This window comes from Lolium rigidum, chromosome 3 (genome assembly GCF_022539505.1).
Source record: "Lolium rigidum isolate FL_2022 chromosome 3, APGP_CSIRO_Lrig_0.1, whole genome shotgun sequence".
Lineage (NCBI taxonomy): Eukaryota > Viridiplantae > Streptophyta > Magnoliopsida > Poales > Poaceae > Lolium > Lolium rigidum.
This window is the reverse complement of record NC_061510.1, coordinates 73,872,172-73,890,468: the sequence shown is the minus strand read 5'-3', so window position 1 is coordinate 73,890,468 and position 18,297 is coordinate 73,872,172. Positions and strand designations below refer to the sequence as shown.

The window sequence follows — 18,297 nt, the reverse complement described above, 5'->3', positions numbered from 1 at the left end:
AATACACCACCAAACCTACGTGCTAACGAACACGAGAAGTAAACGGCACAAAAGAGACAGGCATAAATTGCCCATGCCTAAGAAGCATTTTCACAAACACATGGTAGGCAAGCTGTAATACCATTCGAAATAAACCAGAGTGAGAGATGAGAGAGAGGTGGCAGAGCTTGTTGAGATACACTAACGGTTGAAGGAGCAGAGCCTTGAAGAGGAGGCGAGAGCGGCAATAGCAGCAGCACTGCCACCGGGCGGCGCCACTGCGCGGTCACGCCAAGCCGCACGCAAAAGAGGCGGAGGAGCAGGAGCACGGGGCGTCGAGGAGGAGCACGGGGCGTCGAGGAGGAGCACGGGGCGTCGAGGAGAGGGGAGCAGCGGGAGGCGCGGTGGTGCTGGAACCGCGACGGCGACCGAGCCGAACCCTCCGGCTAGGGTTAGCCGCCTCGTCGCACTCGGGGTCGGAACGAAGGGGCGCGGATGGGGATCCGAGTGGAGCGGACCAAGGCGCAGCTTCGCCGGTGAGTGCCGGCGTCGTATGCGGCCGGCGTTGGCGGGGACGACGGCGAGACGGTGGCGCCGTGGCGGCGGCATCGCGGGCGCGAGAGGGGACCTCTCGATTGCTTGATTTTTTTTACAACGCGAGACAGACGAGAGATCTATCTTTCAAGGCAGTTTTCATTCTAGTCCTTATAGTTTCTTCTATTCTGAACGACAAGCGTTGCCTTTTCCGCTGCTCCGCTCGGTCATTTCATATGCACTGATTGGGGCACTTATCAAACTGCCCCAATAGGTGTATACCAATTGGAGCACTTGTCAAACTGCCTCAATAGGTGTATACCAATTGGGGCACTTCTCCAAACTGCCCCAATAGGTGTATACCAATTGGGGCACTTCTCCAAAGTGCCCCAATAGGTGTATAGCAATTAGGGCACTTCTCGGAACTGCCCCAATAGGTATATAGCAATTGGGGCACTTCTCCAAACGGAGGCATTTAGGTAGAGCCAGAAAGGGATTTTAGGCATTTTAGGCAAAGTGCCTCTAAAGGGAGGTATTTAGGGGCACTTTGAAAAGTGCCCTAGGACAAAGTGCCCCTAAATCCCTACCGTGTAGTAGTGCCAACGTAATGTAAGTCCAGCACTGATGTGTCTGCCCATGATCTTTACACGCATGATTTAGCGCGTTCCAGGCCGCCCATTGGACGTCTGATGCTGCAGCCAGTAGACATCCAGTCACTGGCCATCCATTAAGTCAGTTATTCCTCCTGAAATGTAGACAGCCATCATGAAAAACTTCTGCAGTATGTGTATATGTTAACGGCCGAAGGTTTATTTTTCCAAGCACCTGCCAGTTTCTGAAGCGAGTAGCTTAGGAAATTCTACATGCCGCACATGAAACACCTCTTATTAATTTCGGATGTTCACGAGTACAGAGAAAACTCACAACAGAGGAAGCAACATCCCATTCTACACACAACAAACTAGTACTACCTCTGGACTCTTTTAATCGATGAACATGCTAGCAGCCTTCACAACGGTGCGTCGATTTAATCGGACCGGAGGGAGTACATGACACTACCATTTATTTTCCACACATACAGTACTGCATAGGAGGCTCCCACGACTGTCATCCAACCACAGTTCACAAACTAATTTACTTTAGAACACAACTATAGTCTGGTAAGAGGTTGATAAGCAAGTCTTACGGCTGGACCTTCTTTGGGAGGAGAAGGGCCAGGTCGAGGTCGCTACCATACATCTTGGCCAGTGCCTGCCCGCACCAGCCATGCCCGTCATCGAGCGTGGGCATCCTCACCTCCATGAACGGCGGGGCAGCCTCGCCCTGCGGCTTCACAACGCCAGCAAACACCCTCAGGACGTTGGCCGCATCGATGTCCATGCACACATTGATTTCGACAGACCCCTTGGCTCCTGCAGGAATGCCGGTGATCTTGAAGTACCCCAGCAGATGGTTCGCTTCCGCCTCCTTGCCTTCACCTTCGTAGACAGCAATGAGGGCCTCCGTCTGATTGTCACGAGTTGTTGTGAACAGCATCTCCCTTCTCGCAGGAACTGCAGTGTTCCTTGGAATGATCGCGGCAAAGCCATCACCGTCGGCACGGATCCCGAGGTTCATCGGGGTGGCCTGGATGGTCAGCAGGTCTAAGCTCCCTGAAGTGTCAGTGGCTCCTGAAGCAATGGCCCCTTCCAGGGCGGCACCTGAAACAGCAGCTTCCAGAACATCTATGCTCGCGTAGGAGTCTTCCTTCTTGCATAATCCCAGGACGAGGCTTCTGATCTTGGGAATTCTGGAGCATCCTCCTACCAGGATCACGTCATCAATGTCTTCCGGTGCTAGCTTCCCATCTGCCAAGCATTGCTTGATGATCCTCTCACATTTCTCAAAGATCGCCTGATTCACTTGCTCAAATTCTGCACGGTTTAAAACCTTGGACACCTTATGGCCTCCCCCTAAATCAACATTGATCTCAACGCTTTCCTGGGAGGCCAGTTTGTGTATCGCATCCTGAGTTGCGATACGCAGTAAACCCATTGACTTGATTCTGTCCATTGTTTGACCAGCATTACCATATAAGCTGTCAAAATTGGGTAGGAGGTGGCGCATAACATTCTGAAGAATGTCCTCCCCACCAACGGTGCAACCCGCAAGTGCTCTTATTTGGGAAACACCTCCAGCAGTGGCAGACACCGCAACGTCGCAATAACCAGCACCAATGTTGAATACCAGGGCAATTTTCTCGATGCCACTTCCCATGATGTCATGCAGAAGCTGCTGCTGCTGCTGAGCGTACAGAAGCGCAACAGCGGTGGGTTCTGGCATAAGCCTCAGCACATGCAGTCCAGCCATTGCACATGCTCTCTCGATCCTGGTCTGTTGGAACCGACTGAATGCAACTGGAATGGTTAGAACCGCGTTCCGGACTGGATGTTTGAGATGCATTTCCACCAGGGCCTTCAATTCAAGCAGAAAGATGGCAAGAACTTCCTCAGGAGTTGTGGACCGCCACATATTGTTGACTAGGGCTGCAATGAATGGCCTCACACCAATGCCCAATGTCTGCACAAGAAAAGGGAGGGTCTTGCTAGCTTGAACCACTTCATCAGTGTCCATTCTCCCAATTAAACGTTTCATATTGAATATTGCACTTCCTGACAAGATATCTCGTTCCTCGTGTGCGTGTTCCTTGGTTGCTCCTCCAGTAACACCAGCTGAAAGGGTGTCATCTTTGAACATGACATATGACCTCATCCCTTTCTGGCTTCGGGTATTTTTCAGCAGCTGCACTTGATGACCATTCCAAACAGCAACACTGCATCTTGAAGTGCCAATATCAATGCCGATAGCAACATCAGGGAATGATTGCTGTGCTTGATCCTCCCCAGTGGTTTCACTATCCGATGTCACAGTGTAGAATTGTTCAGCCATCCTGAAAATATACATACAGATGATCCAGTTAGACATGGTTAACAGACTCTTTAAAACAGGGGAAATAATGGATAGTAAATACTGAATCATCTAAGATAGGAGTTAGTCTGACTTCCAGAACGGAAGTTCTAAAACATTTGAGAGCCAATGTTGAACAAAAGGTAATTCCAATCATCAATAGGAATTGCCAGCAAATTTCATTAAATACAAGCCAGTAACACCAGCTTACGAAGGAAATTAAACAGCAGAACGTCGAGCTTTTCTTATGTTAAATTAAGAAATGGATGGACCACTACCTGCTTTACCTAGCAAACCCGGATCAACAAATAGAATGAACAGTCAAGTTTTAACTTCCATCATGCAACAAGGTGCAAACAATATGTTCCAAAATTATACATTATTAGCACATTAAATATGAATAATTAGATAAAAAATCCTTATTGGTCATCTACTCATCTATACTCTATAATTATACATGATGGATGTCACACAGGGCATCATGAATTATGAACACCCATTGTATAATTTGAACTAATTAGTTTGTTTCCTTCTGCAGTTTTCCCCTGCCATACAATGAAAGAAAGTGGTTCAGAGTATACAATCATGAACGGATATGCAGTTCCAGATTGTAAAGACAATCAGACCACCAAAAAAACTACAGAAGTTAGCAGAGAGAGAACTCAATCCTCCTCCATAATAAATCATGAATGAAGGCACCATCAAGGCCCCTTTAGTGTGAAGCCAAGTGTGTACAATTAAGCCAAGCCTCCCTCCTAACCCATCTAACTTGTGACAGAGAAAAAGAGGAACCCAATTTAGCTTCCTAACTACTCATCAAGGACCAAGGCTACATACAAGCTACGCAGAAGAAAACTTAGGACAAACTATGTAAACCTTGTGGCTCAGTAAACCACATTTACATGGTACTACCCACTGTCGACATAATCAATTAAAAAAATAAAATCCGACATAACATAGATCAGAAATTGGGCGCCTAAGAATGAATTCAGGGCAACTCACTCGATATTAATAAAAAGAAAACTCAGGGCTATTCCCTCCCTCCGAATTAATTAACTAGGCATGGAGAAAATTAAGCACGCGTAGGGTTCAGAGATGCCTTACCGGACCGGGCGACGGACACTCGCTGGTGACTCTCTTCGCCGGACCTGCTCGCTGGTGCTCCTTGGCGGTGGTAGCGCAAAAGGAAGTGAAAAAGGTGTGCGCGAAACTGAGTGAGGAGAAGTGGGGAGAAGGAGGCGGGGGAGGAGGTAGAAGAAGGTGGGTAGGCATTTTCTGGAGAGGCCGGGAGAGAGCTCGACACGCGGGCGCCTCAGGCGGAGCCGCCGCCGAGGTTCGGGAAGCGTCGGGAACAGGGGAGACGCCGCTGGAGCATGAGCGGAGGGCCGCAGGCCGCACCGCGGTGATGCACTGGGCTAAATTTGGGCCTGATTAGGTCTATACGATTAGTGGATTCCGTGGTGGCATGTAGGCCTGGGCTTAATGATCACCACATTTTGGTTGCGGCTTTAGTTGGATCGGTGTCAGGATTGTAGCAAGCCTTGACATTAAAAGCCCGTTCCTATGGACTGAATAGAGAGCCTCAGATGTCCAAGGGACCTTCTATCCATAATGAAAACGGCCCAATAACAGTTAGCTTTTATTTTTATACCTTTATTAATCATTAAAATATAGATAATAATAATAAAACCCAAGAAAATTCATTCTAGGCCAATTTTATTTAGAACAATGGCATTGGAGTTTTCCAAAAGTGTTTTTTTAAGTAAGTTTTCCAAAAGTGTTAATACATGTAGGGGTATAAATGGTATGGATATTTTCCGTCCCGAATCCGCATCTGCATCCGTTATTGAGGATATGGTATGCATTTTAGAAATCCGTCGAACATGGATACATATGTGGATAGCGGTGAAGCGGATACAGTACCGGATAGGGCATTGACACTATCCAACGGATACGGATTATTCACCTTTTTTGTGGATTATCCGAGGTCCACAAAGAGGATAATCCGATAAAATTAGCCCAACAATAAATATTTAGACATTATAGTTATTATTCATCGGATACACTATGTTGTTAGTGCGCAATTTGCTTTGTTGTACCTACAAATGTGTATATTTCACTAAAGTATATAATTACATACATGTTTTACATAAAAAACACACACATGTATTTTTATGTGTATATTTGCTTAATAATCCACTTTCCATCGGAGTTCGGTCCGAATCCGCTCCATATCGGTAATCTGATATAATCAGTTTCCGAATCCGAATCCGACTATTATCCGCTCCGATCTAAATCCGTTACAAAAATATGATAAATGATATGGTAATCGCAACATCCGATCCGATTCGATACGATCCATTTACATCTCTAGATCCATGGCCTTTGAGCCTATTTGATGAATTTACATGTTGGTTATGGTTTTATGATATTTGCCTTCCTTTGAAGAAACAATTATTATTTTTGTAAAAATTGTTATCAAACAAAAGCTCTACTGAGGGAAAAAAAACAATGATCACTGTCCCACACGCAAGAGGTACATAGGAACCAAACGAATCTGCATCACACCACACTTACGGTTGACGTTTTCTCATAGCACATGTCTTAAAGCACTTCTGGGATAGGCTTTGGAGGAAGGTCTGTCCCGTTCTGGTCACTCCTTGGCTCGACCGATGTAACTCCTCCACGTGCTTTCCGAATCCGAATCCGACTATTATCCGCTCCGATCTAAATCCCTTACAAAAATATGTTAAATGATATGGTAATCGCAATATCCGATCCGATTCGATACGATCCGTTTACACCCTAGATCCATGGCCTTTGAGCCTTTTGATGAACTTACATGTTGGCTATGGTTTTATGATATTTGCCTTCCTTTGAAGAAACAATGTATTTCTGTAAAAATCATTATCAAACAAAAGCTCTACCAGGGAAAAAAAACAATGATCACTCCGTAGTCCCACCCGCGAAGACGTACACAGGAACGAAACGAATCTGCATCACACCACACTGTATGGTTAGCGTTCTTTCATAGCACGGGTATTAAAACATCTTTAGGACAGGTCCTGGAAGAACGCCCGGTTCGACAGTTTCTATCGGGCTTGTCCCATTCTGGTCACTCCTTGGCTCGACCGATGCAACTCCTGTAAGTGTGTGCTTTCGCTTAAGCTCACCCTGCGTTACACTACTCCACTGTAGCGGCCCAGGATAATACCCTATTAGAATTGTTTGTTCTTTTTCTTTTAGTGCATCATCATGACATCATGCATCATATCACCCATGTTTTTACTAAATAAAATTATTTTATAATCCCTAATTATTTTCTTTTCCCCTCTCATATGGTTTTTATAATAAACCATCCTCTTTTTCCTTTTCATTTAACAAAACCCCAAACAAAATATTTAAAACCTTGGAAATTGTTTTGGTTTAAGTATTAACGCTTTTCAAAGTTTATAGTCTATCCTCTTTATCTCTCTATCTTCCTTGTTCTGTTCGTCTTCCTAAACCTCTCCTTGCAAACTTCCAGTAATTCAATAAGGCCCATGATCACGTCGTGGCATTTTGCCATTTCCTGGCCAACCTTTGCCCTCCACCGAGACTCAAGTAGCAACCCTGGCTCTCTTTGTTTCAGCCCACCACCACCAAAGCCCACCATCAACGCCACCTCTCCTGGTTACATTTCATCAGAGGACTTCGTCTCTTTCGTACGGCAGCACATCGGCACTATCCACGTCGCCCTGCAGCGTGATGGGACGGCCACCATGCATCGCATCTCCTCCATATAAATCCCTCACGTCCTCCCCTGCAACCCTAGCCTTTCCCCTCTTCCTCCTCTCCAAGCCGCCGCCCCTCTCCATCTTTCCCTGTACGTGAGAGAGAGGATCCTACCGAGAACATCGTCGACCGCCGCCGTCACCGTGGTCTGCCCCGACGCCACCTGAACGTTGGAACAGAACCGCCGTCGCCTCCTCTTCATCCTGGACTGCTTCGTGGAACGAGGGACGTCAAGAACAGCTCGCCTTTCTTCCTGAAAGATCGTATCTCATTTTATATGTAGTTTTGGTGTTGATGACAATGATAATATATGAACATTTCGGTTTATAAGATTTGTAGGGTACTACATTCCCTAGATGCCCAAGGTGTGAAGAGCGTGCAAGATATCGGAAGAGAAAAGAAAGAAAAGAAGAAAGAAAGAAATAAGAAGAAGAAGAGAAAAGCAAAGAGAAGAAGGAGCGGAGGCCTGGGCGGTACCGCCGGCCTGGCCACGGCCGGAGGCTCCGGCCATGGTACCGCCCATGGTACCGGTGGCGCGGGGGCGCCTCAGTATACTAGCCAGGGGGTTGGAGCCCCGGCGGTACCTCGGCCGGTACCCCGGCCGGAGGCTCCGGCCTCCCCCCCCGGACCGAGCCCCTCTGGCCACGTGGCCGCCTCCTGATGGTCGCGCGCGTCGCCTAAGGAGCGGTAGTACCGGCCCAAACTGGCCGGTACTACCGGCCACCCCTCTCCAACGCTCCAACGGCTGAATCGGCAGCCTCTATTTAAAGGCTTCTTCTTCTTTGTGCTAGGGTTGCTCATTCTCCTCCCAAAAAAGACATACACCATTGTTGAGCCACCAAGAACATCAAATCCATCGGATCTCCTCCCTCAACCACCCAAATCCCTTGTGCTTTGGAGAATCGAAGGAGAAGACCCCGATCTACATCTTCACCGAAGCAATTTGCATTTGAAAGATCGAGATGTCGCCTAGAGGGGGGGTGAATAGGCAATTACAAACTCTTGCGGATTTGTCTTGTAAGAATGCGGAATTAAACTATCGTTTAGTTTACAAGCACAAACCCTAAATATGCTAAGCTCAACTAAGTGTAACAATAGCAACTAGAGCTAAGCAAGATAGGCACAAGATATATGTAGCACAAGTGATAGCAAGATATATGTACTTCAAGCACGATGGCTATCACAAGGAAAGAGAGCTCGGGTATAGAAATAACCGAGGCACGCGGAGACGAGGATGTATTCTCGTGTTCCCTTGCTTTGCAACAAGGTACGTCACGTTTGGAGGAGTGGAGGTCCCACGAAGGATTCCCCGCGCCACGAAGGCTCACCCTATTCTCCGAACCACACCCACGAAGGATAATGGCCCTTTCCTTATGGTTAGCTTTTCCTCCGCTCCGGAGATGGCAAGCTCCACAACCACTTCACAAGCTCCACGAAGGAGAAGCCCGGGCCTCTTCACAATCTTCTTGAAGAGATCACCGGAGCACCAACCACCAAGCCAACTAGGAGGTCTCCCTCCAAGAGTAACAAGCTCACGGTCTCTCACTCGAACTAATCGTGGTGGAGAGCTCAACACTATGCAATGATGCAAAGCAAGAACACTAGAGGTGTTCAAGTCCTTCACTCTCAAATCCCACCCAAGCAACAAATGCTAAGATGAGATTGGAGAGGAAGAACAATGGGGAAAGTCAACAAAAGACTCCAAGATCTAGATCCCAAGAGTTTCCCTCACTTAGAGGAGAAAAGGATTGGTGGAAGTGTAGATCTAACTCAGCCCAAGGTGGAAGTTCTTCAAATGCAACAATGGAGGAGAGAGAATAGGAAGAACTAACTCAGCCCAAGGTGGAAGAAGGGCTATTTATAGCCCAAGAGCAAATATAACCGTTGGGGAAAGGTTGGGCTGAGTCAACCGTCGAGGAGGCCGGTCAACCGGGCCTGGGGCCGGGCCGTCCGGTCCAGGGCCCGGTCAGACCGGGCCACAGACCGGACCAGCCGGTCCAAACCGGTCGGTAGGCCGGACCCCGAGGTCATCCGGTTGGCGCCCGGTTGGCGCCCGGTCGACCGGACCGTGCGCCGGACTCGCTGGTCTGTGGCCCGGCTGACCGGGCGGCAACCGGATCTGCTGGCTCTTCGTTTGGAGCCCGGTTGGCGCCCGGTTGACCGGTCGGCAAGCCGGGCAGGCCGGTTGGGAGGCCGGCTGACCGGGCGGCAGACCGGAACCGGCCGTCGCATGGGCCGGTCCGACCGGGTCCCTGACCGGGTGAGCAGGAAAACATGTGTATACAAAAACTGTGATAACTAATGCTCCCGAACTCCGATTGACATGAAACCAATTTTGTTGGAAAGATAACGACGAATAGAACCCCAACAAATATGGAGACTCCTCACAGAACATTTTAGATGATTTTAGAGAGGGAGTCTCCCACCGTCAAGAAACGGTAAAGACGTCCAAACTCGAAAACGCAATAGAAGATGCATGCGGATTCCGTTTTCGATGAACTTGGGCTTGTTGTAAAGCTAGCAACAAGCTCAAGAACCTCACACAGAGAAACACCAAGAAGCAATAAGAATATGCAAAGTATGCAAAGGATTGAGCTCCCTAAGACGATGTGATCAAGTTACTCAACCGAAAGCCCCTCTTAATAGTGCGGCTATCTATCCTATAATCCGGTCTCCCAACATCCACCTTGAGACCGGTAAAAGGAAAACCTAGCAAGGTCATACCTTTGCCTTGCGCATCCCGCTTGATCTTGATGATAACTCTTCAAGCTACACTCAAGCTGGAATGCCTCACTTGACCAATGTTGCTTCGTGAAGACTCACAAATGCTCCCCCATACACTATGATGGGTAAGCTCCATTGATGCACATCTTCACTAGTCCATTATCATCAAATAGACGGCAAGCTTCAAGTATGTGATTTACTTGAGACGCTCATCTTGAACTTGCCCAACTCAACCTTGTATCTTCACATACTCACTTAAGATAGAGCATGGCTAATATTGAGTTCCACATAAGAACTTCATCTTCATTTCTTCTTCTTGATCATATCACATATATATCTTCATATCGATGATCTTGATGCCAATACACAAGGTATAACTTTATCTTCATGGCATCCATACTTGAATCCAACACATGGAGTACAAGTAGCACCTATGGAATATTCCTTCATATAAACTCAATGAAAACATTAGTCCATAGGGGTTGTCATTAATTACCAAAACCACACATAGGGGCAATGTACCCTTACAGCATTTCCCCCTCATTTTGTTGAGGGCCCCCTTGCTAGTGTTCCTCTTTGGATCCCTAGTTGATTTGTGTTGATGTATTGTTGTTGATTGTTGTGTTGTAACAGATTTGGGAGCCTCCAATTCGGTTGTGGATGTGTGCCCCAAGAACCTTGTAAAGGCCCGGTTTCCGCCTCGAGGAAATCCCTTAGTGGAAGTGGGCTAGGCCTTCGTGGCGTTGCTCACCGGAGATCCGAGTGAAGCCTTCGTGGCTGTTGGTTTGGCTTTCGTAGCAACCACACTCCTCCAAACGTAGACGTACCTTCTTGCAAAGGAAGGGAACTACGGGAATCATCTCCGTGTCATCGCGTGCTCCACTCTCGGTTACCTCTATCCTATTCTATCTCTATATTGCTTAGATATATCTTTCTTAGTTGTTAGCCTTGTCATATAGGTAAATTCACTTAGTTGCATATCTAGAGAATTTACCTTTTGTGTCAAGCCTAAATTGAAAAAGAACTAAAAATTGGTTAGCACCTATTCACCCCCCCCTCTAGGTGCGGCATACGATCCTTTCAATTGGTATCAGAGCCTCGGCTCTTATTTCGGGCTTAACCGCCTAAGAGTATGCCGGAGGATGGACCATCGGAAGGGGAGACTAGGCCGGTCACCATGGATGATATCAATTCGTTGAAGTCATACATGGATGCTCAAACGGAAAGCATGAGAAAAATGATTTCCGAGCTTTTGACCCCTCCCCGTCCCGTGGCTCCCACCATAGAGGTTAATATCACGGATGCGGTTGTAGAGGGTGATACTTCCGTATTACCCTCCGCCACCGCACCCATGAATGGTGATAACTTAAACACTATCAAACCCCCCATTGCATCTCCCAAGGGAACTAGTGGAAGTGAGAGCTACAATCGAGTACCTCCACCTTTCCAATCACCCGATATACCGGTTCCCCATCCTCATATAAACATCCGGGGCGACCCACCTAAGTTTTCCGTTAATGATTACGATACTTGGCAATTTGAGTTTAGCTCTCATGTTTGCAGTGCCTCCAATGAACTTTGGAGAATCATCGAGGAAGGCTTCAATCCTTACAACCCCAAGAAGTTGACTAGAAGAGAAGCGGTTGATAGTCAACTCAACAACACCGCCTTGCACATGATTCAAACCGCCGTGGGGACAAAGGAGTTGACTCGTGTTCGGCATTTCACCACCGCCAAGGATGCTTGGGATGCTTTGGCCGCGAGTTGCATTGGAAGCGAGAGCACAAGAAGGAACAAGTATAATGCTCTTCGGAATAAAGCCGAAGGATTCATGAGGCTTCCGGATGAAGATCATGAAGACATGTATGGAAGACTTCTCACCGTTGCCGACGCCTTCCGGATTGTTGGTGCCTCTCACATTAATGACTCTTGGATCAAGGAGAAGTACATTGAGTGCATGATGCCGTTCGAGCCTATTGATGTCAAGACTCTTGTCGGAAGAGAATGCTATGCCTCTCTCACCTCTCAACAAGCCGTGCACGAGATGCAAGCTCTCAAGGTGCTTGAGCAAAACTCTCATGATTCCCGCAATCGTGCCATTGGAATGACAAAAGGGTCCAACCTTGCCTTGGTGGTCAACCCCGTGCAAGAAGTGATTCCTCAAGAATCTTATAGGGCATCTTGGAGCATGACCTACCCGGAAGACTTGGAACACCACTACCATGACCACATGGCATTCCATGCAAACACCTTTTGGATTGATCCGTCCAAGGCCAAGGAGGACAACATCAAGAGAAACAACTCAAGGGGTCCCTCAAGCTCGGGCCCAAGAACAAAATCTTGCTACAATTGCAATGACAAGCGCCATTTCATTGCCGAATGTCCCTATGAGAATAGGGAGACTCATGGTGGAAGGCTCATCCCCAAGGACAAGAGAAAAGACTCAAAGGGCAAATATTCAAAGCCCCTCAACAAGAAATTCTACAACAAGAACAAGAAGGGCAAGAGGCCCTCAAGGATTGTGCTTGTGGCTAATGAAGAATACTCTTCCGATGAGATTGCAAGTGCTAGTGATGATGATGAAGAGGAAAGCTCAAGAGAAGTGGCCGCCATTGTCACCACCAACATTCCCTCTTCCTCTCTCTTTGATTCACCCAATGAGAACCCTCAACTCAAGAATGCACATTGCTTCATGGCAAGGTCCACCTTGGACACATCAATTGTGCTATCAACTCAAGAAGAGTACACCTCCGGAGATGAAGATGTTGATGATGAAGAAGATGCAACCTCAAATGGATTGGTTGCCCTTGCCTCCCTCGCTACTAACTCTTCATCAACAAGCGAATCTCCCAATGAGGTCATTCATGTGGAGGAAGAAAGTTGCCTCATGGCTAAATCTTCCGAGGTATCATCTCCTAACCCCTCTATGCCTAACATTGCTAATGATCTAGGGGTTGACCCCGCTAGTCTAAAAGTGAAACAAGAGATGCTAGAGTTTGATGAGTTCATTAGTAGCCTACAAGGTAACTCTAAGAAGCATGTTTCAAGTCTCATGGTTCGTATGGCTCAACTAAATGCTACTCTTGAGAAAAAGTGCCAAATAGAGAGAGAAGACTCTCTAGAAATACATGCTCTTAAAAATGCTCTTGAGGAATGTCAAGAAACTATAGCATCTCTTAAAGAGAAGCTAGAAAGTCTTGAAGAACCTCAAGATAAACTTAACAAGCTCACTAAAGCTAGAGATCTTGCTAGAGCTAAGACTAAAGTGCTTATAAAGGAAAAGGCCAAATTTGGTGTTGATCATGAGAAACTTGTGAAGGATCTAGATGAACTAGACAAGGCTCACAAAGCCTTGAAGAGTGAATACTCTCTCCTCTCCGAGTCTTATGAGCAACTTCAAATTAGGCTTGCTTCATATGACATACCTAGTACCTCTACTCCTTCATGTGATCATGCAAATATTATTGAGGAAAATGCTAGGTTGAAAGATGAACTTGCTAAGGCCTCCTCTCCCCAAAGTAAACTTTCCTTGGATGATCTTTTGAGTAAGCAAAGGTCAAACAATGGGAAGGAGGGACTTGGTTTTAATACCAAGGCTAAAAAGGCAAACAAGAAAAAGACCAAGCCCGCACATGAGAAAGCTAATGGTGAAACCCGAAAGGGCAACACCATTAATGATGATGGTGCGGGAATAGATAACCCTCACTATGTTCTCTTTAAAGATTATTTTGGTGATGTCTATGCTAAATATGTTGGTCCTTATGATGGTTATGTTGCTTGGTCTATTTGGGTTCCAAAGACCCTTGTTGCTAACAAAAGAGGACCCATTGAAAAATGGGTACCTAAATCCAAGAATTGATCTCATGTAGGACTATGCCGCCGGAGGTTCAAAATGGGTACTTGATAGTGGATGTACAAGTCATATGACCGGCGGCAAGAACCTCGTCAAGGAGTTGAGGCCCAACATAAATCATATCACCGTCTCCTTTGGCGATAATTCTACATCCGAGGTATTGGGTTTTGGTAAGGTTGTGGTTGCACACAACATAACTCTTGTGGATGTCATGCTTGTCAAAACCCTTGGTTACAATTTGCTTTCCGTTTCCGCCCTTGGCAAGATGGGTTTTGCCGTCTTTATTGATAAGATATTGTGGTCCTCTTGTGGAGTAAGACTCTAAAAGTCGCATTCGTTGGGTATCGCGAACACAACTTGTATGTGGTGGACTTTTCGGGGACCACCACGACAAGTGCGATGTGCCTATTCGGAAAGGCGGACGTGGGTTGGTTGTGGCATCGCCGCCTAGCCCATGTCAACATGAGAACTTTGCAAAGTCTTCACAAGGGGAACCATATTGTGGGACTAATGGAAAATGTGTCTTTTGCCAAAGATCGTGTTTGTAGGGCTTGTGTTGAAGGCAAAATGCATGACTCTCCGCATCCAAGCAAGACCATTATCTCTTCCAAGAGGATCTTGGAGCTCCTTCATGTGGATCTCTTTGGTCCCGTTACTCATGCAAGTCTTGGTGCGAAGAAACATTGCTTGGTGATTGTCGATGACTACTCAAGATACACTTGGGTCTACTTTCTCAAGACGAAAGATGAGACACAACAAATATTCATTGACTTTGCTACCGAGGTGCAACGCCAACACAACCTCCTCATTATGGCAATAAGAAGTGACAACGGCTCCGAGTTCAAGAACTACACACTCAATGATTTTCTTAGTGATGAGGGGATTCGTCATCAATATTCCGCTGCTTACACCCCTCAACAAAATGGTGTTGCGGAGAGGAAGAACCGGACTCTTATGGATATGGCAAGGTCTATGATGGCGGAGTATAAATCCCGCTATAACTTTTGGGCCGAAGCCATCTCCACCGCTTGCCACTCCTCCAACCGGCTCTATCTCCGCAAGGGCTTGAACAAGACTCCATATGAAATACTCACCGGGAACAAGCCTAATATCTCATACTTCAAGGTGTTCGGGTGTAAGTGTTTCTACAAAATCAAAGGAGTTCGTTTGTCTAAATTCGCTCCTAAAGCTTTGGAGGGTATATTTGTTGGTTACGGTGCCGAGTCTCACACTTATAGAATCTTTGATATAGCCTCCGGGATTATCATTGAATCTTGTAGTGTGAGGTTCGAAGAAAATGATGGCTCCCAAGTGGGGCAAGTTGATGTTTGTGCAGGTGATGAAATACCTCAAGATGCCATAGTAAGAATGGGTGTGGGATTTTTCCGCCCCATTGAGGGACACGGTGTGGCATCTCGGGAAGGACTATGCTCTACCACGGTGGAGCCCTCATCTTCTCAACATCAACAAACCCCATCAAGTGAAGCAAATGATGCACCAACCCAAGAACAAGAACAAAACCCTCCCTCTATTGTGCAAGATCAAGGACAAGATCAAGGGCAAGATCAAGGACAAGATCAAGGACAAGATCAAGGTCAAGATCAACCAAGAATTCATGATGGTTCCGACGAGTATCCATTTGATATTTGCTCCGCACCAAATGATGTCCAAGATCAAGCACATGATGTTGAGCACTCACAAGAAATTGTGGTTGCTCAAGTTGAAGGTCAAGACGGGGACCCAAATGATCAAGTTGATCAAGTGACACCTCCAAGGCCAAGAAGAACCAAGGAGGAGATCGAGGCCCGTCGTCTAGCAAGAAGAGAAAGGCAACTTGAGCGTCTTGAACACACACATGACAAGGTTCTTGGTGATGTAAGGGCAAAGGTTTCCACAAGAAGGCAATTGGCTAATTTTAGCAATCATCATGCTTATATCTCCTTAGTGGAACCCAAGAAAGTATTTGAAGCCCTTGAAGATTCGGATTGGATGGAAGCAATGCACGAAGAACTCAACAACTTCAAGTGCAACAAAGTGTGGACCTTAGTAGAGAAGCCAAAGGAGTGCCGCAATGTTATTGGCACTAAATGGATATTCAAGAACAAGCAAGATGAGTTTGGCAATGTTGTGAGGAACAAGGCAAGATTGGTGGCTCAAGGGTTCTCTCAAGTTGAGGGAATTGACTTTGGAGAAACCTATGCTCCCGTGGCTCGCCTTGAGTCCATCCGTATCCTTCTTGCTTATGCATCGCATCATAACTTTAAGTTACAACAAATGGATGTGAAAAGTGCATTTCTTAATGGTCCTTTGCATGAAGAGGTTTATGTCAAGCAACCCCCGAGGTTCGAGGATCTCAACTTCCCTAACCATGTCTACAAGCTCAATAAAGCTCTTTATGGTCTCAAACAAGCTCCTAGAGCTTGGTATGAGCACCTTAAGGAATTATTGGTAGACCGTGGGTTTGATGTTGGGCTAATCGATCCCACTCTTTTTACTAAGAGAGTCAATGGAGAGCTTTTCGTTTGCCAATTATATGTTGATGCTATTATCTTTGGCTCTACTAACAAAGCTTTCAATGATGAATTCTCAAAGCTTATGACCGATAGGTTTGAGATGTCTATGATGGGAGAGATGAAGTTCTTCCTTGGTTTTGAGATCAAGAAATTGAGAGGAGGAACGTTCATCAACCAAGCAAAATATCTCCAAGACATGCTCAAGAGGTTCAAGATGACCGAGATGAAAGGTGTTGCCACTCCTATGGTTACCAAATGTCATCTTGCACTTGATCCCAATGGTAAAGAGGTGGATCAAAAGGTATATCGCTCCATGATTGGATCCTTGCTTTACCTTTGTGCATCTAGACCGGACATAGTGTTGAGTGTTGGTGTGTGTGCAAGGTATCAAGCTTCTCCTAAGGAGAGCCACATGATAGCTCTCAAGAGAATCTTTCGATATTTGGTTGATACCCCAAGATATAGTATTTGGTACCCCAAAGGCTCAAGTTTTATTCTCAATGGGTACACCGATGCGGATTGGGCGGGAGACAAGGATGATAGGAAATCAACCTCCGGGGCTTGCCAATTTCTTGGTAGGTCCTTGGTGTGTTGGTCATCTAAGAAGCAAAATTGTATATCTCTCTCCACCGCCGAAGCCGAATATGTTGCCGCCGCAAGTGGATGCACTCAATTGTTATGGATGAGGCAAACTTTAAAGGAATACGGTGTCATTTGTGACAAAGTGCCTCTATTATGTGACAATGAAAGTGCTATCAAGATTGCCTATAATCCGGTGCAACATTCAAGAACGAAGCATATTGAGATCCGAAATCATTTCATTAGGGATCATGTTGCCCGTGGTGATATTGAGCTCATCTATGTTCCTACCAAGGATCAACTTGCCGATATATTCACGAAGCCTCTTGATGAAGCAAGGTTCACTTATTTGAGGAATGAGCTAAATATCATTGATTCAAGGAGTATAGCTTGACCATCTTGCAAACACACCTTCGTCTCAAAACTTTATTTGGTTTAGATGTGGGCATGGAGATAGGGGAGTGCGGTTTAAATTATTGAGCTATCCCTCCCCCATAATGCCAACATTAAAGATTTCATTCTCGTTATATCATATGTTGATATGTGAGCTTAAATGATGAGTATTGGTTTGGACCCAAGATATATCTTCGCGGTGCCATGCCTTAACACTCATATATGGTGGCCTAGGCCACCACACTCTTCTTTGTGAAGAGTTGGAGTAATTTGGATCTTCATTGGATTTTATTGACATCTCCTTGTTCTTATGGGAATTGGCTCAATGTTTGGCTTTCTCTTGTGTTGCTTCTTGCAAACTTGAGTTAATAGTACCATACCCCTCTTTGTATCCATCCTATGCCATTCTCTCATCTCTAAACACTTTCTATGTCTTGCACAAGCTCGTTTCAAACAAAAAATTTGCATACCAAAACTCATATTTATCTTTGACCAAATTGTGTTTTTCTTTTTTTTTTTTAAAAAAAAACAGGGGTGTTTAAAAAAAAAAACAAGGGGCGGAGGCTGGCCGACCCGGGCCTGACCAGGCCGGTAGTACCGCCTGGGGCCTGGCCGGTACTACCGCCGGCCTCGGGCCGGTGCCTCCAAGTGAGGACGCGGGTCGAGCCCCGCTCCCCAACCCCTCCCCACTCGCCCCTCCTCTCCCCATCTCCACAGCCGCCCGGCCGCCCCTGCCGCCCTGCCGCCTCCCTTGCTCCCCCGGCCACTCTCCGGCCCCCTCCGGCCGGATCGGCTCCGTGGGAGCCTTCCCCCACCCCTCCTCCTCCATGGCTCCCGGTATTAGCCTCTCCCCCCGTGTATTTTGCTCGTATTTTTGGCTCACATGTGTGTTGGTTATTGGTTCTACATGCTTAGATTTTTGGCTAAATCTTACACTAAGAGGTTGTATCTATTGCTGATCTATGTCCTCTAGTATGTAGCACCCTTAACCTCTACGATGTA

At 46.5% G+C, this 18,297-nt stretch overlaps 1 protein-coding gene across 1 annotated transcript; it reads right to left on the bottom strand.

Annotated features, from left to right (window-relative positions):
- Window positions 1-1,695: 1,695 nt before the first annotated feature.
- Window positions 1,696-3,441, bottom strand: LOC124696844 (heat shock 70 kDa protein 8). Its single transcript, XM_047229504.1, has one exon. The coding sequence runs from the start codon at window positions 3,439-3,441 to the stop codon at window positions 1,696-1,698; it is 1,746 nt and encodes a 581-aa protein (XP_047085460.1).
- Window positions 3,442-18,297: the final 14,856 nt, after the last annotated feature.

Coding starts and splice junctions, on each gene's coding strand:
- LOC124696844 (XM_047229504.1), bottom strand. CDS start 3,441: ATGGCTGAACAATTCTACACTGTGACATCGGATAGTGAAACCACTGGG.